This window comes from Mucor mucedo (genome assembly GCF_025094135.1).
Source record: "Mucor mucedo strain NRRL 3635 chromosome Unknown EV154scaffold_230, whole genome shotgun sequence".
NCBI lineage: Eukaryota > Fungi > Mucoromycota > Mucoromycetes > Mucorales > Mucoraceae > Mucor > Mucor mucedo.
Window position 1 is genome coordinate 12,988 of NW_026252514.1, and position 23,248 is coordinate 36,235.

Genomic DNA, 23,248 nt, shown 5'->3' on the forward strand with positions numbered 1-23,248 from the left:
TTAATTTGTTATGACATTATAAAAAATGTATTGATCCGTGTAAAAAAAAAGCACGCAAACGTATACAAGTGTATTATTTGCGGCCTTTAAGCGAGTCTCGCCGTTTAAAGATACTATTATCTGAAATAAAATACAGTCTATCATGCTTGATATCGTGGTAAGGGCTTACTACAATGGGGATAACGTATATCCTTAACCCAAAATGTGGACGCAGTGAATAGAAATCCAGTTTATGGGGTCATTTAGGGACAGCCACCATTTTTCTTAAGGACAGTCAGGGTGCGCGTAGTCGTAATATTGAATTATGATCCTTTGACAGACACTAAGAGGTCAATGTAACTTATCGTCTTGAACTACATACAATTTATTACAATCAGCATAGGGTAAACCAGTATGTGTGTGCTATAGCTTACTTTCAGCTTCTCATTAGGCCTTTACCGTAAAAATTCTGCGTAAGATTTGGATCAAACGAGCTTTTAAAGACGAAATAATAATGATAGAATTGACAAAACAAGTCCAAATTATTTAATATGCATTTATTCGTAATTATCACATTGTTTTTGATTACATATTCTTGTTTCCAGGTCTAAAAGGACAGTCAAATCACAGATCTTACGTTGTGACTACGTGCACTTTGGCTGTCCCTAAGAAAAGCGTTGATCTAATATTTTCTGAAAATAGTGTAAGGAAGGGAAAATGAAGCACACATTGCATTTATAGGACTCCTTTTAACCTAGAACACAATTAACTGAATTTATTATGATGAGTTTGATTATGTGTCTGATTGTTTCTAAAATTTTAAAGATAAAGAATCGCTTTCAGGCACGACTAAGCAATTATTTACACATTAAACAGTCCTTGTATGGGGCCAATCAATCTTTTTATTTTGCTAGCATTTTTCTATAGTCTTAACGCGCTAACATAATATACTACATCCTTATCATTCCATGGTTGTAAGGTCATATCCAAAATCTAGCACCATAATCCTTTTATCTTGTCCTGCACTATTTGGGGTTACCTTTGATTAAAATATCACACACACAAATACTAAATGAAGTACCTTATGATCTTTGTACGACTAAGCAGACAATTAAATATCCAGCTTGAATGGCCACTTTGAAAACTTAACAAGCATTTGCTCTCTTTAGCATTCCAAACACGCAATGTGCGGTCGTAACTTCCACTTACAGCCTTATCCTAAGTAAGGTCGTATTAAAAAAATGACGCCAAGGGAAAATTTTTGTAAAGTACCTCAAAGCTATCAATAGTGCGAATAAGATCTGAATGACCAGCCAGAGTAGAAACACATTTTCCAGTATCTGCATCCCATATCTTCAGCTTATTATCCTGTCCGCCACTGTAAATAAATTGTCCATCAAACCGAACGCAAGCTAGACCTCTTGTATGGCCAGCAAAAGTCCTTAGACAATTACCAGTTTCGATATCCCATAATTTTAAAGTTGTATCTCCTGAGGCAGAAACCACCCGACCGCCGTGAGAGCCTAACGCATTAACAGGGCCAGCGTGTCCTATAAGACGCCTCATTTCACTCCCTGAATTTTTATCCCATACACGTATTGTTGCATCGCGTGATGAGCTGACAATCATACCCCCAATGATACACACATCCAGTACACCACCCGAGTGACCTGCTAATCTCTTTTGTGGTAAAAAGTCAGGCAGTGACCAAATCAAACATGTTGCATCTGAGGATCCAGATACTAAAAAGGACATATCTGCAGACACTCTTAGACACAATACACTTCCCTCGTGACCTGTCTTTGTCAATACTAAAGATGACCCTTTCTTCTCGTCAAGGTTCCAGAGTTTGATAGATCTATCTCTACTTCCACTTACGACTCTGTTGCTACCTACCCATACTAAGCAATACACACTGTCTTCATGTCCAGTCAAGTATCTTGTGTTGACTTTGCCATATTTCCATCTTCGATCCAATTCAAGATGGTTTTTGTACAAGTCATAGTAAGAAATATTGGGTAATGACTTCAGGTTTTTTTGATTATAATCGGTTTGAAATAAGGTTTGCCATAAATATTCATGATGCTTGTGACATAGCTTGTAAAACTGTTTACATGTTTGCGCCAATTTCAATAAACTTTCACAGTCCAAAGATAACAAAATTTTAATTGTCAGTTCGGATGGCAAAAATAAAAGCTTTCTTTTTCGATTTGCTGGTAAACGAAAGATGTATTAAATAAATAAGTTAATAACATGCGAAAACTTGACTTACTCTGAGAAAATGCATCAGCAGTTACAGATATTGCGGGTTGGCTGCAATTAAATGTAGCTAGAACAGTTTCACGACTAATAGTGCTGCTACTGCTACTATTACTATTTGATAATGATAAACTGTTACTGTTTCTTCGAGGGAATCGGGGTATAAACGAGGAAATCATCAATCTGCGCTGTTTAGGAGGAGAACAAAGTGACTGGTACGAAGAAAACGAAGACCTCCTTCTACGGTTGGACGAATATCGATTTGACGGTGGGTTTAGACACTTTGTAGTTGGGGTTCCATCTTTTCGCATAACGATAGTAATGTAGGTTGGAAGATCGGGCGATTTTGGAGAGTTCGATTGTGCATGTGTTTTATTATGGTTTGAAAACGGCAAATAAGAAAATAACTTGGATGTTGTAGGTGATATTAATGAAGGCGTTAGCAAGGCCATTTACTGAAAAAAAAAGGGATGTAAGAAATAAGAGAGTGAAAAGAAAGCCGAAGATAAAAGAAAGTTGAAAAAGAATGGTATAAATTAGGCAGTGTGTAACTGTTTAATTGTCAAATAACGCTGTTACATTCTCGCACACTCTTTTCTAATTTTCCGAAATCCTATTAAATGATTTTATTTACAATCGACTTCCCCGAGTATGTATTAATTTTCGTTTGATATCGAACATATGAATGTGACGCTTTTTAAATTTTAAAGATGAAAACAAGTGTAACACACATTTTATTTTTTGAGCCTTCTGTAAGTTCCTCATGTCTATTCGGGATAATTGTGAAGAGAGCAATTACGAAAACGAGAACGAGACCCTTTACGATCTCATACCGCAAGTAGAGTCTTTGCGTCTACGTTGTGTCTCTATTCTAAAAGAATGTAAAACCTGGAACGAAAAAAAGGTCATTGAAGGATTGCATAGGTACACTAATTCACTAAGTGCTGAAATGCACTTCATCGAAAAGGTATGCCTGTTTGGTATACATCTACCATAGAAAACTATGCCATTTTTTAACGCGCTCTTTAGTTGTTAGATAGTCCAAAACTAATAAAAAAAGAACACGTTCAAAGCACCAACCTCAGTTATCTTGAAGCAGTGTATGAGGCTATGGCTGGTGTTGGCGAAAAAAGGGAAGAAGTGATGCGTATCGTTAGTGCCCCTTCTGAAACTGAGGTATGGATGCCCCGTACTGCTATGATACGCAACCATAGTATTAAAGTTGATATTGTGACCGAGAATGGTTTGGTTTGGGTGAAAGTTATTGCTAGAAACGCAAAAGCATTTCGACATGAATTAATGGGTTTGGAATGGGAAGATTCTGAATCAGAGCTGTCTTCTGATGAGGAAGAAATGCAACAAAACAATAGCGCCAAATCAGCTGGAGATTTCGATAGTCTACCCATTTTTAAAAAGGCACGTGAATACTTGAGGACAGCGAAGGCACACCATGTTCAATTTTTTACACCGATTGTTGTATTTGCCTTTATGCGAATTCAACCTGAGGAAGATGTATTTGTTCAACGTATCATGGATAGGCTGATAGAAATGGGGATTGTAGTTCATTTACAAAGACCAGAGCACAAATTAAAATCATCTTATGAAACGTTGTTAAAAAATTCAGTAAAGGGGCAGGATATAGATTATTTCACCACGCCGTCATTAAATATGGATGTCAGTTCAATTCTAGCCATATTATCCGAATTATCACATCATGTGTGCTTACCAGAGGAAGTGTCGGCAATCCCATTACAGGTTCAAGCAGAGCGCGAGGCCCAGGTACCCGCGCTGCCTCAAATAGTACCTTATGTCACGGGGAAAAAACTATTTATCATCCAAACTGCATATGATCGATTGAAGGGCATAGTCGATGTTGTGGGTGGTACTCGTGAGGTAGCTAGATTTAAATATTTATTTAAAAAACATCTCGGTTTCAATGATTTAGAATTCGATCAAGATTTATGGACACAATTACCTCCTCTTTCTATTGACGTTATACCGGATGCACATTCTGAAGCTTTTACAAGACTATTGGAACCTCCCTCACAAAAATCAAAATTAAATAACGGTAGAAAGATTCGCACAAAGTTTTCAGATTTTCATGCAAAAATCTTTGGAAGTGGTGACTTCTATAAAATGACCACTCTGACTTCAATTCAATGGATGGAATCAGCACTTAGAGACGCGGGCTTACAAGGCTCTTTGATTATCTCCCATGAACCTCGATCTCTAGCCGAGAAAAAAATGACAACAAGGAACAACATCTAATTGCGGATTATATTTTTCATGTATCCATGGGCACTAATAAAAACGTGGGGGTTTTTTTTTTTTTTTCTTATCAATTCAGGTGCTCACTGTGTTACAATAAACGATTTATATAAATGTTTATTATCATTATAATATATTGTAGATGTTTAAGGGGAGAAAAAGAGGGAATATTTGATAGGGGTATGGAGACATATTGCTATATATAAATCCGTGGGGGAAGGTGGTGTATATTATTATTCAAATCGATAATACATAATCATTTGTTTGCTTGGCGATTTTTATTAAATGAAATGGCGTTATAATATTGCTGAGAGTTGTATATACTTGTTCGTTGTTTGTATAGTAAATTGATAATCTTTTGAGACTAAATATATCATTCGAATGAGTGTGCACTGTATACATAATGTAAAGGTAAAGAAATAAGGAATGACAGCGAGAAAAATTAGGAAAGTTAAGCATAAACTAAATGAACAAATCAAACTCATAAAGATAATTTGGCGTTTTCTGTCTCTTCTTTTTGTCGCTTTCTATTTTAAAAATGTAGAGATCCATGTCATAAAGATTTACATGTGCTTTAAGCATAACTGTCTCTTGCTGATCAATCACATCATCGATACCGAGACACCATTGACTAGGATGCACTCCATAGCGAGCACAGCTAGTCTATTAAATTATGTAAGTGACGTTTTATGTAAAGAATTTATTTATACATACAGAATGTCCAGGAAGCCAGTTTCCACATAATTCACAAGTAGCGGGCAAAGTCATGATAGGGTTCATTATAATTATACGATTTATAAAAAAAAAAAAAAAAAAAAAAAAAAGTAATTAAAAACAAATTAAAAAGAAAAAGACAGGATTGGGACCTTTCTATTTATACGTTCTTGTCAGAATGTGTCATGTAAAAACTGCGTGGACTCACACTTGATGCGCTAAATCATAATTTTGCACTCTTATCTCATGTGCTTCTATTGTCACACTTCTCACTAGCAGTTGTACTCCTCGTTCGCTGAATATAAAGAAAGGGTTTCTTTTTTTCTCTCTCTCTCGTAATATATCATCACTTGATCGGCCCCGTGTGTTGTGGCTTTTTTTCAACGACAAATTTAGTTACTTGATTAAAGTAGCCAATGTCACCTCCCAACACTATATATCTATACAAAACTACCCATGTTTTTTAAAGTTGCCATTAGATTTCCGTTTGATTTACTAAATGCACTTGGCACTAGCAAGAAAATATCAAAAGGCTTGTGTTATTTAAAGGATCAAAATTCTCAAGAAGAAATTAGTCTTTCCTTCTCTCTTTATAAAATATTATTTTAAACGACTATAGATTAGATAATAATTTGTATTTTACACAGCATTTCCTTTTGACCGTCTAATGCTTTTGACGTTACACATGTGTGGTATCCCGCTTTGTGATTTATGGTAAATAGCAGTTTTATAAGACTCATTTACGCATTAATATAGTACCAATTGGTGTTCGTCTAATTACATCAATGTCCAACTAACTCGTACTCTGTTATTCACATATAACCAATATGTACACACGTGCATACATGATTAAAGTATTCAGGAGCAATAGCTGCACCCAAAAAATACTATAATGTGATTGAAGTAAGTCTCTTATTTAACCTTAGGCCATAGTGTCTCCTCTTTTCTATCAATACATTACATTTAATCAAAAATTATTTATAATGTAGTAAAAATTATACAAAGGAGTAAACTTGTACGCCATCAATTTTATTGGTGCCTTTTACGTCACAATAAGCGCCCACTGTTAAAGGTTTTTATAAAGTTTTCAAGAATAACTCTGTACATTACGTCTTATTTTATACAATATACCACAGACATACAATCAGATTGTATTGCTTAACTGAAATAAGCACGATCATATTAAAATCTATATATCGACTCTCGTGTAAGGGTCGTGTCTGACATCATTTATTTATAAATTATATAGGGGCCTGCCGCGTTAAAAAATAGGGATAGACCTGTTTTAGGGCAGTACTCGTTATATAAAAAAGGAAACAATGTAATTAATCTTGTACAAGCTATTGTAAAACCTGCCTGATGTGGCACTTTTGGTAATAACAGAAGTATATAAAATGCATGGGTCCTGTCGATACGCCAAAAAGGGGGCCGGTTGATAGCCCGTAGAAACATCAAGCAAGCTCTATGAGCTTACTTACAAAAAAAATATGGGTTTCTTATTCAAAAAAGTATTATACTCCTCAAGTTATGTTTTTGCCGCAAGCAATATATAGTTACTGTGTTTAAACATAGTGTCCACGTAATTTTAAATTTAAATCACGGTTTCTTTCAAAGTTTAACAGTATCCTTGCATATGTTTTTCTCAACCAACATTAATTTAAACATGTAAAATCAGAAAGAGGTTTTTTTTTATCAATGGGAATATTTGATGAAGTTGAATCATCATAAATAAACCCACTATTTGTAATTTAAGTGTTACACAATACCTTGGTTTTTTCTCACAGTTGCATCTTTTCTGTAATGGGCACAAGGGATGTCATGTCATATTTTATATTTCTACTCAATTATTTATGAGTTGCTTTTATTTTTTCTTCTGTGGGAGTTTACACAAATTTCATCTATATTGAATTTTTAAGTTATAGCGATCGAGAAACGAGGAACTGCAGACAGAATCACAAGCAACATACTGTATGACCACAGGGAAAGATAGAAGGGAGTTTCTAGATCAAGCTGTACATATCTACATTCCGCACGGACTCCATTCCTAAATTATGCCACACAAAATATATCCACGTGTATGTTCTACTTTGGTGATGGCAGCCCAACATTTCCATCATTCAACCGTGGTATGTTATAATTCTAAAATAAATTGCGTGGTAGATTTATTTTGTACGATATAGACACAGCCTCAGTATATCTTGATTGTATGTCTTCCATCAGTCTCCTACATAAATGATTGTATTGATAATAAACACAGAAGTCGATGTATAGTGTCTTATAAATTGACAACAACATGAAATGTGTGAGTTCATATGGATGTAGTACGCGCAGGCCATGAGGAAAAACTCGATTTATAAGGAAGGACGAAACGTTTTTTCCTTTACCTTAATCACATGCAATGCGGAGGTGTTTATGGCAACATTTGTATGCAGATCTTGACCATGTGTAACCGTTCTTCTTCGTTTAGTATAAAAAGCGATCAGAGAGTTTTTTAACCTCTTTTTTCTATCTTTAAAACAAACACAAAACAATTAAACAATTATGAAAACATTTTCAGTGGAAGTAGGACCCGAACAAACCAATGGTGGCCGTATCCATCGCAATCCCTTAGCTATAGATGGACTTCTTCGAACACCCGCTCCCAATGTGCATACTTTATATGATGTCCTCCAGACCAGTGCCAAGAAATACTCTACGAATAATGCTTTTGGTTACCGTACGTTGGAAAGAATGGTTGAGGAAGAAAAAGAGGTTGTCAAAATTGTTGACGGTGTAGAAACAAAACAAACAAAAAAATGGAATTACTTTCAATTATCTGGATACAACTATATAACATTTGCAGAAGCTGGACAACTAGCCCTTGATATTGGCGCAGGTTTCAGATATCTGGGACTTAACAGTCATGCAAAAGTTGAGATATTTGCTCCCACTAAGCAAGTATAATGTAATTTTTTTTTTAAAAAAAAAAAAAAAAACTAACAACATTTTATAGTATGTACTGGCTTTTGACTGCCCATGGATTATTTACTCAAAATATGACGATTGTTACAGCATATGACACTCTTGGTGAAGAAGGTTTATTGCATTCAATGAATGAGACCGAGGTTGAGGCTATTTTCACTTCAGCAGAATTATTGCCAACTGTAGAAAAGGTTGCCAAGAAATGTTCAAAGTTGATCCTGGTTGTATATAATGGGGAAGCCAAACAAGAACACTTGGACAAATTCAGTTTGCTTAATATTGAAGTTTTATCTATTCAACAAGTCACTCAATTAGGTAAAGAACATCCTGTCGAAGCTCGTGCGCCCGAGCCTGAGGATCTCTGCTGTATTATGTATACTTCTGGAAGTACTGGTAACCCGAAGGGTGTCTTGTTGTCACATAAAAATGTCGTAGCTGCAAGTAAGATAAAATATAATTTAATAGGTCTGTAATGTTACTTATAAAGTTTTGTTGTAGTTGCATCTGTTAATGGGTTACTTCAACCGAATATTGGTTCAAATGAATCAATGATGGCTTATTTACCGCTTGCTCACATTTTCGAATTTGTTGTGGAGAATTCTTGTCTATTTTGGGGAGCAACTTTAGGCTATGCATCAGTTCGTACACTGACCGACGCTTCTGTTCGAAATTGTAAAGGTGATATCAAAGAATTTAGACCAACTTTAATGACAGGTGTACCTGCTGTATGGGAATCTATTCGTAAGGGTATTTTAGCAAAACTGGAATCATCTTCTCCAAACGCACAGGCTATTTTTTCAAAGGCTTTTGCCACAAAATTCTGGTTCCATGAGAAAGGTTTACCAACACCGCTTCTTGATAGACTCGTATTCAACAAGATTAAAGAGCAATTAGGTGGTCGCTTGAAGATGGCTATTTCTGGAGGTGCTCCTTTATCGGTCGAAACTCAGAAGTTTTTGTCCGTAACAATTTGTCCCATTTTGATTGGATATGGAATGACAGAAAGTAATAGAGAAAGTATTTTGTAAAGCGTTGCTCGTATTAATTTTAATTTATAGGTTGTACTTCTTGTACTATTATGACACCCGAATTGTTTGGATATGGTCATGCCGGTCCTGTAAGTCCTGCTTGTGAAGTCAGGCTTGTCGATGTCCCTGAAGCAAATTACTTCTCTTCTAATGAAACACCCCAGGGTGAAATTTGGGTTCGTGGAGCTACTGTGACTAAGGGTTATTGGAAGCGTGAGGATTTGACTAGTGAACTTCTAGCAGAAGGTGGATGGCTTCAAACTGGCGATATTGGCGAATGGAAAGAAAATGGTGCATTGGCTGTTATAGATCGTAAAAAAAACCTTGTGAAGCTAAGTAACGGAGAATATATCGCCCTTGAAAAGTTGGAGTCTATTTACAAAAGTTGCGTTCTTGTGGGTAATATTTGCATCTATGCTGATTCCTTGTTACCCCGTGCTGTTGCCTTGGTAGTTCCTGCTGAAAAAGCTATCTACGCATTAGCTGCAGAAAAAGGTGTTACAGAAAAGGATTGGGTTCTACTTTGTGGTGATACGACAGTAAAAAAGGCTGTTCTCGCTGCCTTATTAAAACAGGGAAAGAGTGCTGGTTTAAAACCCGCGGAAATGCTATTTGATGTATATCTGTGTTCAGAAGAATGGACTTCGGAAAATGTAAGTTTTTAATTGATGATTATATTTTGATGATGCTAATCTACTAATATTTAGGGTCTATTAACGGCTGCGCAAAAGATGAAACGTCATGATATTGTTAAAAGATTTAAACACGACCTTGACTACATGTAAGTACTAATTGACGCAGTCTATTGTTTATCTTGTATTTATTAGTCGTCTTTAGGAATGAACATCAATCGGCATAACATACATTTTTTGTAATGTCTTCTTTTTTTCTTTTTTATCTCTTTTTACTTACTACACGTACCTTTCTTTTTTTTTTTTTCTTGTTTAATATTAACACTACGTCACTTAATAAAATAATAACTGAACCTCGTCGCATTTAAGCGAATAAATTAAATTATAGTATACTCTCAATATCAATAGTATCTAGCTAGGCATTATGGTTTTAATGACACAGATACAGGTATCTAAATAATCTTATAACAATGTACTTGTTTCTATTTGGTTTGAATGTTTAAATATATTAAACAGTGCCCAATAAAATTTTGGATAGCTGAACGCAAAAATATGAGAACGGATTTTTTCAAAAAAAAACACCTAAATGGGATATCTAGTGACAAGTATGATGCACTATAGGCATACCAGATACATGGAATAGCTTTCCTACGTAGTTAAAAAATAGGTGTTGATGAGATAAAACGAAGTTCAAATCACGTGTTCGAAATATTTTTTTTATGAAGCAATAACATTACATGAAAAGAGTATAAAGTGATTAAGGGGGTTATCAGTTATTATGCAGACGATGTTTCTGCTGCATTTTTTTTTCCTATGCATCTAAAAAGAATACTTTGATCTAGTTTGCGATATACTCTAAAACAGATGGTAAGACCGTATCCAGTTATTGGAGTAAGGCGATTATGTGATACTAGTTGTCAGAATTAACATTTGGTTCTCGCCACAAGTTAAGATATGTGTAAGTCGATGTAAGTCGACTGAAAACGGTTCCTAAACATTATTATAAAAGTACCCCTGTTCAATTTGTTCAATTTATCTTATTCTCCGAAAACAAAAGTTATAATCGGCTTTATCTTTCAAATTTTCTCACGGTACTCTTTACTGCTCGTAAAATCTAAAAGAAAAAAATACCTGAAGATATACGTATAAAAACACCATGACTCACCCATTAAAACATCTGAAGTCGCACAGAGCTTTAATTCCTATTAAGAAACTCAAAACCAGATCCCATAATCAAAAGCAAAAACATTTAAAAATAAACGAGAAAAGATGACCGCAAGAGATGGGATGTATTGATTTTGAAATATTTCTCCATTCCAATGTAGATACATCATTATCTATGCGGAGTTGCTACACTTAAATCTTTTCAAGAAAAATTTAAATCCTGTAAGTAATTAGTGTTAATCTTTGAATATGGCTGAAAATCAGATCAACGAGTGGTGATAAATACAAGATCAAAATAGTCCTTATAATGCTGCTTTAATCGGCTTTTTGGTCTATGTTTGCAAGTGAACAAGAAATATTCTAATAATAATTTTAGTAATAGTTTGACTGATGTAAAACTTTCCGATGCTTATTCTCGTGGCAGAACATTATTCAGCAAGTGTCTAAAAGTACATAATAGTATGTGGCAAATGATTCCTCACTTTCTATTTGAGTGGCTTTATTTACTTTTTGTTTCTCGTTACTAAAGCCAAGGGTGAGGTCACTAAACATGGTTAGATTTGAATTAATGAGCGAATTAAAATCTTACAGTGACGGGATAATTGATTTTTTTGATACAACACAAATCAAATTAGATCTTCGCTTTTAGCCGATCGAATGGTAAGAAGAAAACGAGGCTTTTTCGATCCCGAGAAACGGGTCTCCTAGGGACAACCAAAGTAAAAATAGACAGAAGCAGCATGATCCTATGGTAAAGCTTTCGCACACAATGTAAGACGGTAAAGTATTAAGGGCCTTTTGTAGCCAGCCAAGGTGTCTATCCGATTATATGCTGAGACTACGCGCACCATAATTGTCCTTGCTAAATCCGTTCTCTAAAATCCTAGAAAACGTTTTGCCGCTGAAGAATTTTGCCACACCAATAATCATTTGGTACTTCTATATTTAGTGTTATTGATGCCAGAAAATGACAATATTTCCTTTACAGTAAAAAAAAAAAAAAAAAAAAAAAAAAAAAAAAAAAAAAAAAAAAACCCAAATGGGTGGATATGCAAGTTAGGAAAAAAAAACCCACTAAAGTTCCATTATTACTTTAAAAACGGTAGCAATCATATTTTTAGACGTATAAACTGCAATTCTCGTTTCGAGATTCAACGAAAGGCGTCCAATGTTCGAAGTTGATACTTAACATACATCAAATTCAACGTTATATGGTTTTAGAAACAAATACGACATATACTATTTATATTTAGAAACAAGGATTGATGTCTCACTACTACATAATAAGAGCTTATGTACATGTCTGTATACCGTCATCATGATCGAAATTGAAAAAGAGTTTCCAAAATCTGGGAAAAAGGTACCACAGAATTCTTACCCCATATTATGTTCAAACTGCGCATACCTTTATCCCATGCCGGGGTTCTCTGCAGTTTTTACTTCATTATACTACATTACTACTGACCAAATGACAGCAAACACTTTTTTTGAAAACAGTCTTTATGATAAGTAAACTACTTAAGAAAACAGTTGAATTATTTGGTGTGTAGGGTAGAAGCTCTGAATGTAAGCGGCAAATATGGATATAAGCAAATCCAATAAAATTAAACTATTTGTATCTCAGGTCTAGCACCCCCCAAACTTTAACGCCATACTATTGTCTTTCCCAGATTATACAGTTACACACATAATCGGTCTTTACATAGTGAATTCAAAATCCTTGGCTGATATCGAATCTTAGGTTTTAAAGTAAACTTAATCGGATGAAGTGATAACGGAGTAAATAGTAGACAAACTACACTCCGAGATTGCTGTTTTCTTATAAATACACATCAATGTAAGCCGATCAAAGAATTTTTTCTCTTTATCTTAATTTCGCTTCAAAACTTTTTTTAGTCATATTTATTTTCTTATGGGAGCTGAATCAAATACCCCATCTATCACTTCCGAAAAGTACAAGGTTGACCAATCTATTATCAGCAATTATGCTGAAGATGACAATAACTCAGTTACCAACGAATTTGGCCATGGAGAAGGTTCTTTTTTAACTGGCTATTTTAGTGTTACCTGTGTTGTAGCTGGTACTGGTACTCTTGGTCTCCCTCATGCGTAAGTTAAATATTATACGTAAAACTCCCATTTTTCATTGTATTTACATTACATTGTTTAGGTTTGCGATTGGTGGTTGGTTAGGTATCCTGATTATGATTCTCTCATACTTAATGGCTGTTTACAGTGGTATTGTCTTGATCCGCTGTTTGTATTATAAACCTGGTGTTAGACTTCATGATTTTAAAGCCATTGGTATTGCAGCATTTGGCTGGCCCGGTTATGTCATTGCCACCTTTCTTCATTGGCTTAATCTGTTTGGTTGTCCCGCACTTTATCTGACGCTTGCCAGTTCAAATCTTAACTACTTGCTTCGTTATACCAGTGGCGCTCTTAATCCTGTCACTTGGACTTGTATTATCGGTGTCATCCTTTTGATTCCTTCCCTGATTGCAAAGACTTTAAAAGAAATCACTGCTCTTGCTGCTGTTGGTGCTCTTTGTACTATGATTGCTGTCTTTATCGTATTGATTCAATCTCCCATGTACCATAATGCTCATCCTGAAATTCCTGTTCAAACTGATTCTGTTATCTGGACTGGGTTCCCTTCTGCTCTTGCTACTATTGCTTTCTCTTACGGTGGTAACAATACTTACCCTCATGTTGAGCATGCCATGAAGAAACCTCATCAATGGAAGTATGCCATTGCCGGTGGGTTAACTACTTGTACTGGTCTCTATTTCATTACTGCCATTCCCGGTTACTGGTCTTTCGGTCGTGATACGCAATCTCCCATTTATAACAGTCTCCCCGAAGGCGCTGGAAAGATGATTGCTATGATTGTTATGACTATTCATGTCATTCTTGCCATTCCTATTTACACCACCTCTTTCTCTCTTGAGTTTGAGCGTTACGCCAACTTTACTGATGCAAGACTCGGTCGATTCTGGGCTTGGGTTGCTCGTGCTGTTATCCGTACTTGTACTATGGCCATCCTTGTTATTTTAGCTATTTTTATTCCTTACTTTCATGATTTCATGAGTCTAATTGGTGCTCTTTCTAACTGTGGTCTTGTCTTCCTTTTACCCATTTTGTGTTATCTTAAATTAACAGGTGTTCGTAACAAGCCTTGGTACGAACTACTTTTCTGTGCCTTCACTGTTTTCATGGGTATTATCGGCTGTGTATTCGGTACTATCGATGCCATTAAGGCTTTAATTCATGATTTCGAATCCGAGTAATTCAATCATCATACCTTTAACTTTATCAAAATGCTTTAACGTTTCTCCTACCTCGCCCCCTCTCCTTCCTTTAAAATTCGTTGCTGTGATTTATATATCACATCAAATTTGTACATAGTTGTTTTAGCAAATTCATGTAGTAGTAAATAAATTTAATATATTATTCTTTTTAAAAATTAATCGGACTCTTCCTACAGTATATGCGTTATTTGTTATATCAGAACAATTACGGCCAACGTCGGTACTGTCTATTATGTATTTGAAAAGTTAAGGTTTTTTATAACCAAAGTATCCAATGATGTTATTGTGTTAAAAAAAACGCATACCAAACAGGATGATGTTAATTTGGGTGCCGACGTAAAGGTTTTTAGTTCATATTTCAGTAGCTCATTTGTATGATTATCATGCTGATTTTGAGAAGTTTCGTAGATCCGGGGATTTATTACTGAATCAAATCGGGTTTGTTCGCCGCGTCGTATGATAATACCGTTTTCTGCGGAGTCAGTTATACGAACTAGAGCTTTATTGAAACTGCAAGATTTCCAGACTGTTCGATCATGGACAGATTAATTTAATTATTGGAATGAACAAAATGACTTTACATGATCCTATTTTCTACTTTATTTGACAGAATATCTCTTTTTTTCCCACACAATTATACTCAGAACGCAGATTAACTCAAGGTTTACGAGATCTTGACGTTACACATGACATATCTTCAAAAATATGGTATATACCAGGCACAATTCTCCCACACTTTCAGTTGCCTCCGCATGCTTAGCTATAATGTCTGTGAAGGCTTATAAAACTAAGCGATATTTATATGTGCTTTGATTCCATCCATTGTAGATCCCATCTCCGCTGACAGTTAAATAGGGAATCTATAATCTACGTTATCAGGGAAGAACAAGTAAAGATAACAGATTATTTTTACTAAATTAAGTAATAGCTTTTTTTGGTTCAAACCGGATAAATAAAAATCCGTACCTTTGAGTATTTTTCTTACAGCTGCTACACCCTACTATTAATGATACCAGGTGTCTACAGATCAATATACAATTAAATTATCAAGTTTTTAGAAATACTTAAGATTGCCAACTATAATTATAAAGCATCGCATTTTAAACTTAATTGTGAAACATGAGCCCGGTATGGCAAAATTTCAGCTCAAGTCCCCCCCCCCATCCTCTCCCTGAAAATGGAATTTCCCCACAATTAATTAATAATGTCGAACCCTGAATTAAGATTTAGATAAAAAACTTATAGATCCACGTACTCATATTTTGATTAGCAGCTAAAACGTGGTACTTCTATTTAAAACATAACTTATTGCGTTTACTTCTCCTAAACTAGATGCTATAGATTCTATATATCTGACCTTATCAAATTTTCTTATTGTGGCGTAATAAAATTCATTTTTTACATTGATGGAAAGGAAATATCATAAGTCGGTGGACTTTCGACATTTTTATTGGTAGAATGCATCATTATCTCAAAGGCGATAGGGGTTTAGAAAATTATTCGCCAGAATAATCTACATGTTTTGACACTTCAAAGATAATTTAAATAAGCCGACGTAATATTCCTTTCGAATAGTATCTACCGGAACATGCAACAAAAATGATTGTGCAGCAAAATATACTCTCATATAAAAAAAGGCTATATTTGTTGCTCAACGGTTTTTTTAAAGGGAATTGAGTTTGTTTTAAACTGCCGCGTGGAGAGCAAAAAAGGTAATTATAGCGGAAGGCTGCTTCCCTCTGTTTGACCCAATTGGTGCTGTTGTTATAGCGCCGATTTTTCTAAAACTGTACCTGTCGGTCTACAAAATTATTAGATAGGAAAAACGTAGCAGACCCCCAATTTTTACATTGTGGGTTTGGTTGCACATCTCTGCGTTCAATATTTATGATAGATTTATCCAATGATAATAACAAAAACTTTTTCGAAAGGATTAAGCACGGGTGAGGACTAGCGCAATGGAGATAAACATATCAAACAGACAAAAGATGATGTAACGAAAATAACGATACGCACGTATGCTGAACTAATATGCCTTATTTTTATTTGTAAATTAAGCCTTCATTAATTTATTAGGTCTTACATTGTAGAGAGGTAGGACTTGTAAAGTAGTTTAGAAAAAGAAGGCAGTTAATAATGGAGGCAACATAAAAATGTGGCTAAGCTAAAAAACCTTATGATACATTATAACAAAAAAGTATGTGTTACACCGCTCCTAATACTTGGGATACTAACTTTGCAAGATTTTGTTGAATTCTTCCCTTGAAATCATCCATAACGGTCGGTTGTGTGTTAGCTAGTCCTTACATCCCAAGAAATGAAAACTCGCCCTATTATATTCCTTGTACTGTAAAAATCTACAGATATAAGTTCTAGTATGGCTTATCATTTGTGTGAAATTGTCTCCAGTAGCTATTCATGTACTTGCTTTATGATTGTACAAGTAGACTACGGATTTGGTTTAGTGATAGTAATTTTTTTAGTTTTGCTTTGTTAAATAATTTTTCAAGTTTATCTCGTTACTAAAGCATTGAATTGTTCAAAGATCATCAATTTTGCTTTGGCTTGTTTGAGACAAAAAAAAAAGCAAGTAAATAAACGACATGTTTACCAAAATCTGTTTTTCAAAAAGATATCATGTCGCACAAGCAGTCAAATATGGTAAAACGGATATTATGTAATCATGAGTTAGATGCTAAGTCATTGAAAAAAAAAAAAAAAAAAACTTTATAAATTACCACTCAATATATTAAGAAACATGATGTATCGTTCAAATGTCAAATATTTAATATCTTACACTTAAGCAACAGTTACTCAAACTTAATTTTTCTACGTAGTAACTCGCATTTTAAAATTTTTTTTTAGCACGAAAATCAGAGTGAGGATGAAATAAAAAAAAAATCTTTATTAAAAGCCAAGGGAAAGAAGAATTGGTGACTTAAAAAGCTATGTACTGCTTCATATACTGTTGCTCTGTGACGAGGTTTTGAACAACAATGTTCTGGCATCTTTGACCGTGTGTAAATAACGCTAGGAGCTTCTTCTTGTGAATTGTAAACTTAAATCGATTTAAAGGCCAAGTAAATCCAGTGGACAAAAATATTGGATGCTGAATATTTCAAACGCTTAAAGGACATTTTATTTGTTCTGTATAATAATAATAGACATAAAAAACCAAAATAATATGTTGTGCATAAAAATTTCAAAGCAAAAAAAATCATAAACACAAAATATGAAAGCATTGTTCAAATTATTAATTAAGTTGTCAATAATCTTAGAAGGACATCCCTAAAAAAAATACTTCTAGGCTCCCTTCATCGATTTTTATAAAATGTGGTATTTACAAAATGTCTTGATAAACTCTGCTGGCGCAAAAGCAGTATACAAGAAAGGAAGCTTTTATCTTGTAGTAGAAGAAAAGAATAAATCATCCGTTTTTGTAAATTATGCTACTTTATTTATATTTTGTTCTGTCAAGACTACAACATGTTCAGTTCTAAAGGTAATATTTTTACCAGCGTACATGAAATCGAGGACACCTAAGACAAACAATTTATATATTAAAAACTTTTTTGATTGGCATATTGTAGATTGAATTATTAAAAGAACAAAAGATGACTTCTGGCTTCTCATTCCAATTTAACTTCTTATCGGTATTGGTTTGCAGTTTGCTGGGTTGAAGAAAACCATGAATTAAAATTCGCAGAAAGTCTCCGTCATTGATCAGGTGCATCCCTGTTCTGTTATTGACAGCAGTTAAATCGAAAAATAAATCAAATAGGTTAATGGTTCGATAAAAATTAAAAAAAAAGAGTGTATAGTATTGGGGAAATCGATTTGTGTAGAAGAATGGGACAGAATGAGTCTTGGTAGATCTTTCCTCCGAATAATAAGTCTACTCACCTGTGGGATGCCGAATTGTGCAAGCAATTGAAAGAAAAGCGTTCTGATCGTGACAATATCTATTCTCACCTGCGAAGATTAAATTTATCACTTAAAGACCTTCTATGTAAGATGTATGCCCTCAAAAAAGCAAGGCGTAGGCAGTGTTTACTTATATCGACAAACACACTTTAAATACCAGATAAAATAAAAGCAGATCTAAAATTAATTAAATTTGTGGATTTAAGGAATGGATCCTGGAATTGTGACAACTATGGCAACAGTTGTGTAAAATCATGTACAGACTATTTGAAAGAATTAACCGATTTCAAAAGTTGTAACATCATGAGCCGTGAACAATATCAACACCCAACCAAAAAAGCTATTAATATGACTATACGCCATATAAAATTAACTAGACTGAGTGCTATCAAATAGACATCGATCTCAAAGAGAGAAGAGAAAGTAATATGACATAAAAAATAGGAGACTCACTAGTAAACTCGTTTAAACATGTACCATAAGAAGTAATCCTCCAACAAAAGAAGAAATGAATTCTTACCGTGGTTTGAAGCTAGCTTCAATTATTTCCCTTGTCAGTAATTGGCCTCGAAAAGGAGCATACATCTGTGGGCATACAGGACAAAGCATAAAACTGATTCTGAAAAGATTTAATTCGGTTGTTAATGATCAAGTCGCCGTAGTAGATGAGTATAAGTCGACCATCACTTGTAGCTCATGTTTTGGAGTCTCAAAAAACCAAGTCGTGAAAGTTGGAGAACAGAGAATGAAAAGAATGAAAGGTTAGTTACATGCACTAATCATAGCGTGCCCAAGAAGACAATCGTCAACAAAAAGCACGACAGTGATCCGAAACATAAATGGCGCAACCAACATCGCCCTCATTCTTTTCTTGTGTATTTTCAAATAATTTATTGTCACTTCCACATTTTTGAAGAGGTATATGTAATGCCAACAAGAAAGTATAGTTTTTCTTAAAAGTAAGTCAACTTGTCACACCATTATCAATTAGCCAGTTTGGCGACATTGGAATTCCCAGTTGATCCGGAGACTTAATATAATGGATGCCCCCCAAACATGTTGACCACGCCAGTTTCTGTGCGATTGTTTATTGTCTATTATGATACATGTATATATATTATCATTCACTCATAAAACAAACTTTAGTCTTTTTTTTTACATTTAATCCTGTCGCTGATTGAAATTTTATTCTGGGCTTGCACGAATAATTTGTATAAAGCAAGGAATCACTCGTAATAGCTAATTGAATCGAAGTCCTCATTTATGATGCTGACCGATCTAAAAAGACGATCGACTTTATAATTATATCTAAAATTAATTATGAAGATATCGCGGAGACATGCAGCCATGAGAAGAGAGTGCGACCCTCCCGTCTGTCAAGTGTAACAGTCCATCTGTGGGATTTGTCGGGAAACATTTTTTTTTCACAGCTCACAAACACTACCTTATTTATGTAAAAAAAACTGGGGCCCGTTCCTTATCAATACATATTTTAAACATAATGTATTTATAAGAACGTACTGCTCATTTATTTTTGGGAAGAAATTTTGTATCTTAAATAGATTACTCGACTCTTATTTAAACAAAAACCATTTAACCTGATGTTGGAGACACTTACTGTTATAGCCTATACACCAGAATTTGAAGTCACTTTTGTAAAAAAATTGCAAATAATTTACTCAAAAGCTTACAAAATTTAGAAACTAATGAATGTTATAAGCTTTCGCATAACGTATGTCTTCACTGCGTAGTGATCCACTTAAAAATTAAATACATTGACTTAAGAGAATTCTAATAACCCGAGTTTTTCACATTATGCTAGTCATACAATCACAAACTCGATATCACAATTATAAAAGCAAAATTAAAAAGTAATACTACCGAAGAAGTCCGAAGAACTTATCGTGCTGCTGCTCACTTCGTTTTTTTCGTGGTCAATGTCATCTCACGTATAAATAGCTTTCTAAAATAAATCAGTGAAAATGTGCTCCAAATAGCTTAATAACCACGTGCCAAGTCTTACATATAAGCCTGTCTCTCTATTGAAGCAGCAAATTAGAAACAGGTCCTCATGTAATATTTCTAGGATTTACCCACTGCTTTTTCCTGCTTTTCCAAAACTTCTAATTTCACAGAGTGCCTTAGGTGAAAAAAAATTCCTATATTCCAGCCGTAAAGCTCTTTTAGAATTATCCGCAAGTAACTCACAGGATGGGACATTTTCAACTGCTGGATTAGTTAAATGCATACTTTTAAGCACAACAAGAAACTATGGTAACGTGAGAATTTTTTTTAAAGAACGAACGTTTAAAAGAGTATCATTCCCATCAGTAAGAAAACTCTTGTTTCCACTTTCTTGAGTAAAAAACCCAAACAAAAAAGCTTCTTTACGATGTAACAGTAGTACAAAAATAACGGTATATTCCTTGTTTGGTATCATGAGTACATCATCGTGATGTGAATCGAAATATTGGTAATCTCAAAGAACTCTGTAGCTTATATTTAAAACATTTTTACTACAAAAAATGCTATGTGCTTGCCTTTTTCAATCAATTACTGATGTAAAGAATAAAATATACGATTGCTTAGATCTGAATCAGTGCTTTTCTATTGTGATAACAGACCCAAATTTACATATGTGAAAGACGACTGAAATATTGCCAGGCATGGGAGCTTCGGAGTAGAAGGAAAATAGCGGTTATGGGATAAAACAATGCCCAGGGAAAAAGGGTAAATGTGGGGTAAAAGGCACGATGCTCTATAATATTCCTTTTGAGGTCTTCAAACCTGTGGGCCTAATCCATATTGAGAATAATATTTGTGTGTGAGTATAATCATTGTGCGTCAACAACAAAAAGGAAAATAATATATATTTATATATCTGTTTCGTGTTTGTGCTTGCTCTTTTCCTTTTTCTCTTTTTTTTTTCTCTTCAAGTTCATAAATTTATGAGCAAGTCCTTTTAACTCTTATATACGCATAGGTTTCAACACCATTCATTTAGTTTTAACTGCCAATACACAATTTCGCCAAAACATTAAAATTAAATAAATAACAATAACAACGAAAAATACAACTTTCAATAATGGTAGAGTTAAGCCTATATGGAAAAAATGTTGTAAATAATTTTAGCCTTATTGGTATGTGGATTGCCGTACTGATATGTTGTAGAAACTTTTCAGTATGTTTAAAACAATATAAGAAGACCCGAGGCAAAATGTAAGATATTATTCAGCAATTTTACTGAAGGGATATTGATTTTTTTTTTTTTTTTTTTTCGGGATTAAAAAGCCACTTGGTAAATCTAGCTCAAGTCTCAGTACTCTTCGTTCACCGTGTTTTGTATGGACTGATTCCACTGTTCGAAATAAAAACATGCGCTTATTTTCCAGTATTGGTTTCGTAAATATCTTATTTAAATTATGTAAGCCTGCTTTTCTAACATGCACAAATGACATTTTCACTGTAGTCTCTGGCACATAAGTAAGTAGCTTTCTTATTGTTCGTTATCTAGTCTAACCAAAAACTTTGACCCACGTGCTGTAGCTTACATCCTATTTTACGTCGTAATGTTTATGAGACTTATCATTTTGGAATTAGACCGATATTCTCGTTGGATCAAAGTTATTGGAGTATTACTTATCACGTTGCGCTTTTCTGACTGGCCCTATGAACTAGCATTCCACACTATACAAGAAAGATTAATGGATCAAGCACCCCAATCCGGATCCCAATGCTGGGCAGAGTGGTAAGGAAGCTGAGACACCTAAAAAACCATCATTCTGCTATACTAACTATTCTTGAAGGGGTACTGGTGTAATTATACTAAACTTTGTTGGTGACGCATTGGCCAATCTATTTCTTAGTGGCATGTTTGTACGAAGGTATGCTTATACATGCTATTTACTACATCCCAATTAAACCAATATTTTATGGATAACCCAGACTTTTTATACACATTCATGAATCGAAGTCATTAATGACGCATCAAAACAAAGTTATCGAGCGGATTGCTATGAAATCATTAGTATGCTTAGCATTTACATTTGTAGTCAACTTAGCTATGAATCTTTTAAAAGTTACGATGTTCCTAGATGACCATTCGGATGTAAGTTATATTTTTGCCCCATTGTACTACGAGAACGGAATGGAGTTTGAAAGCATTGACTAAATTTATTTATATTATAATAAGGCCTTTACTGTATACTTCGAAATTATAGAATCCACCTTATTGGTAGAGGCCCTCCGCAATGACGGAAGTCACGGTACTGTGCACAGTAACTCTTTCTGTGAAAGCTGTCATAAGGTAAAGTCCCCCTTAAATATAAAGACTGTGTATATATAAAAACTATTTATTAAAAAATAATATATAGGAAATCAGTCAACAAACAAGTCGAACACCCAATGACGATGAGCAGTACCATAGTCAAATGCTTGTCAGGTCATTCCATAGTGACAGAAAACGATACAACGAAGACGACGATCACGCTTTGCATACAGTGTCATCTTTAGAACCAGTCATGTTTCTCGAAAAACATCGAAATGGGTCACTTTCTAATTCCTTGAGGTTTAGCAAAGGCCCATCTAGTTCTATCCTCCAAAATCGAAACACTGCCAACACCCCAACAGAATCTCCCTTACCGTCACCCATAGGCCATACCTTTTTGAATGATGCTTATCCTATGATAGGGCCTACAGAAAGATCTTAAATGTAATGATTTTTGCTGGACCATTAATTTAAATTACATTTTAACAACTTATTAAAACCCCCATCTAATTAGTACAACTGTCATGGCTTTTTAGCTTTTTGTCCAATATTTAAATTGTAACACATAAAATACATCGCGAGTTACACGGGTATCAACGAATAAGCTTTAATACATGGCTATTAGACTTTTTGGTATAGTTTTGACTAATTTTTGTTAAAGGGAAGAGCTGAAACTAATAAGAAATTTAGTCAGCCTTGATTCATTGATTAGTTCTCGCAATTACTAGTTGTACCGAATAA

General features: G+C 34.6%; 6 protein-coding genes across 6 annotated transcripts; 4 read left to right on the forward strand and 2 right to left on the reverse strand.

Moving 5' to 3' along the window:
• Nucleotides 1-715: 715 nt before the first annotated feature.
• On the reverse strand, nt 716-3,019 carry EV154DRAFT_140484 (WD40-repeat-containing domain protein). The gene is made up of 4 exons (XM_051594062.1): nt 2,252-3,019; nt 1,252-2,192; nt 1,061-1,191; nt 716-1,004 (listed from the first exon to the last, which is right to left on the reverse strand). The coding sequence occupies exons 1-4, from the start codon at nt 2,688-2,690 to the stop codon at nt 941-943; spliced, it is 1,575 nt and encodes a 524-aa protein (XP_051450704.1). The 5' UTR covers nt 2,691-3,019; the 3' UTR covers nt 716-940.
• Nucleotides 3,020-3,420: 401 nt separating this feature from the next.
• Nucleotides 3,421-4,506, forward strand: EV154DRAFT_540897 (uncharacterized protein; the record flags this gene model as incomplete). Its single annotated transcript, XM_051604453.1, has 1 exon — nt 3,421-4,506. The coding sequence occupies one exon, from the start codon at nt 3,421-3,423 to the stop codon at nt 4,504-4,506; it is 1,086 nt and encodes a 361-aa protein (XP_051450705.1).
• Nucleotides 4,507-4,615: 109 nt separating this feature from the next.
• EV154DRAFT_140443 (uncharacterized protein) lies at nt 4,616-5,323 on the reverse strand. The gene is made up of 2 exons (XM_051594061.1): nt 5,221-5,323; nt 4,616-5,169 (listed from the first exon to the last, which is right to left on the reverse strand). The coding sequence occupies exons 1-2, from the start codon at nt 5,284-5,286 to the stop codon at nt 4,969-4,971; spliced, it is 267 nt and encodes an 88-aa protein (XP_051450706.1). The 5' UTR covers nt 5,287-5,323; the 3' UTR covers nt 4,616-4,968.
• Nucleotides 5,324-7,658: 2,335 nt separating this feature from the next.
• On the forward strand, nt 7,659-10,223 carry EV154DRAFT_531540 (uncharacterized protein). The gene is made up of 6 exons (XM_051603833.1): nt 7,659-8,153; nt 8,213-8,622; nt 8,680-9,186; nt 9,240-9,862; nt 9,917-9,990; nt 10,047-10,223. The coding sequence occupies exons 1-6, from the start codon at nt 7,762-7,764 to the stop codon at nt 10,066-10,068; spliced, it is 2,028 nt and encodes a 675-aa protein (XP_051450707.1). The 5' UTR covers nt 7,659-7,761; the 3' UTR covers nt 10,069-10,223.
• A 2,286-nt stretch (nt 10,224-12,509) lies between these two features.
• Nucleotides 12,510-14,364, forward strand: EV154DRAFT_607868 (transmembrane amino acid transporter protein-domain-containing protein). Its single transcript, XM_051607637.1, has 2 exons — nt 12,510-13,114; nt 13,176-14,364. The coding sequence occupies exons 1-2, from the start codon at nt 12,918-12,920 to the stop codon at nt 14,293-14,295; spliced, it is 1,317 nt and encodes a 438-aa protein (XP_051450708.1). The 5' UTR covers nt 12,510-12,917; the 3' UTR covers nt 14,296-14,364.
• Nucleotides 14,365-21,809: 7,445 nt separating this feature from the next.
• On the forward strand, nt 21,810-22,585 carry EV154DRAFT_432277 (uncharacterized protein; the record flags this gene model as incomplete). Its single annotated transcript, XM_051596662.1, has 4 exons — nt 21,810-21,988; nt 22,047-22,124; nt 22,186-22,348; nt 22,433-22,585. The coding sequence occupies 4 exons, from the start codon at nt 21,810-21,812 to the stop codon at nt 22,583-22,585; spliced, it is 573 nt and encodes a 190-aa protein (XP_051450709.1).
• Nucleotides 22,586-23,248: the final 663 nt, after the last annotated feature.

What these genes read in the sequence shown, in the direction of transcription:
- EV154DRAFT_140484 (XM_051594062.1), bottom strand. Translation starts at nt 2,690, where the DNA reads ATGGCCTTGCTAACGCCTTCATTAATATCACCTACAACATCCAAGTTA. An exon ending in TGCTGATGCATTTTCTCAGA is followed by an intron (nt 2,193 to 2,251) that starts GTAAGTCAAGTT and finishes TTCGTTTACCAG; the next exon opens with CAAATCGAAAAAGAAAGCTT. An exon ending in GCACTATTGATAGCTTTGAG is followed by an intron (nt 1,192 to 1,251) that starts GTACTTTACAAA and finishes ACTTAGGATAAG; the next exon opens with GCTGTAAGTGGAAGTTACGA.
- EV154DRAFT_140443 (XM_051594061.1), bottom strand. Translation starts at nt 5,286, where the DNA reads ATGAACCCTATCATGACTTTGCCCGCTACTTGTGAATTATGTGGAAAC. An exon ending in ACTGGCTTCCTGGACATTCT is followed by an intron (nt 5,170 to 5,220) that starts GTATGTATAAAT and finishes ATAATTTAATAG; the next exon opens with ACTAGCTGTGCTCGCTATGG.
- EV154DRAFT_531540 (XM_051603833.1), top strand. Translation starts at nt 7,762, where the DNA reads ATGAAAACATTTTCAGTGGAAGTAGGACCCGAACAAACCAATGGTGGC. An exon ending in GAGATATTTGCTCCCACTAA is followed by an intron (nt 8,154 to 8,212) that starts GCAAGTATAATG and finishes AACATTTTATAG; the next exon opens with TATGTACTGGCTTTTGACTG. An exon ending in AAGAATGGACTTCGGAAAAT is followed by an intron (nt 9,863 to 9,916) that starts GTAAGTTTTTAA and finishes ACTAATATTTAG; the next exon opens with GGTCTATTAACGGCTGCGCA.
- EV154DRAFT_607868 (XM_051607637.1), top strand. Translation starts at nt 12,918, where the DNA reads ATGGGAGCTGAATCAAATACCCCATCTATCACTTCCGAAAAGTACAAG. An exon ending in ACTCTTGGTCTCCCTCATGC is followed by an intron (nt 13,115 to 13,175) that starts GTAAGTTAAATA and finishes TACATTGTTTAG; the next exon opens with GTTTGCGATTGGTGGTTGGT.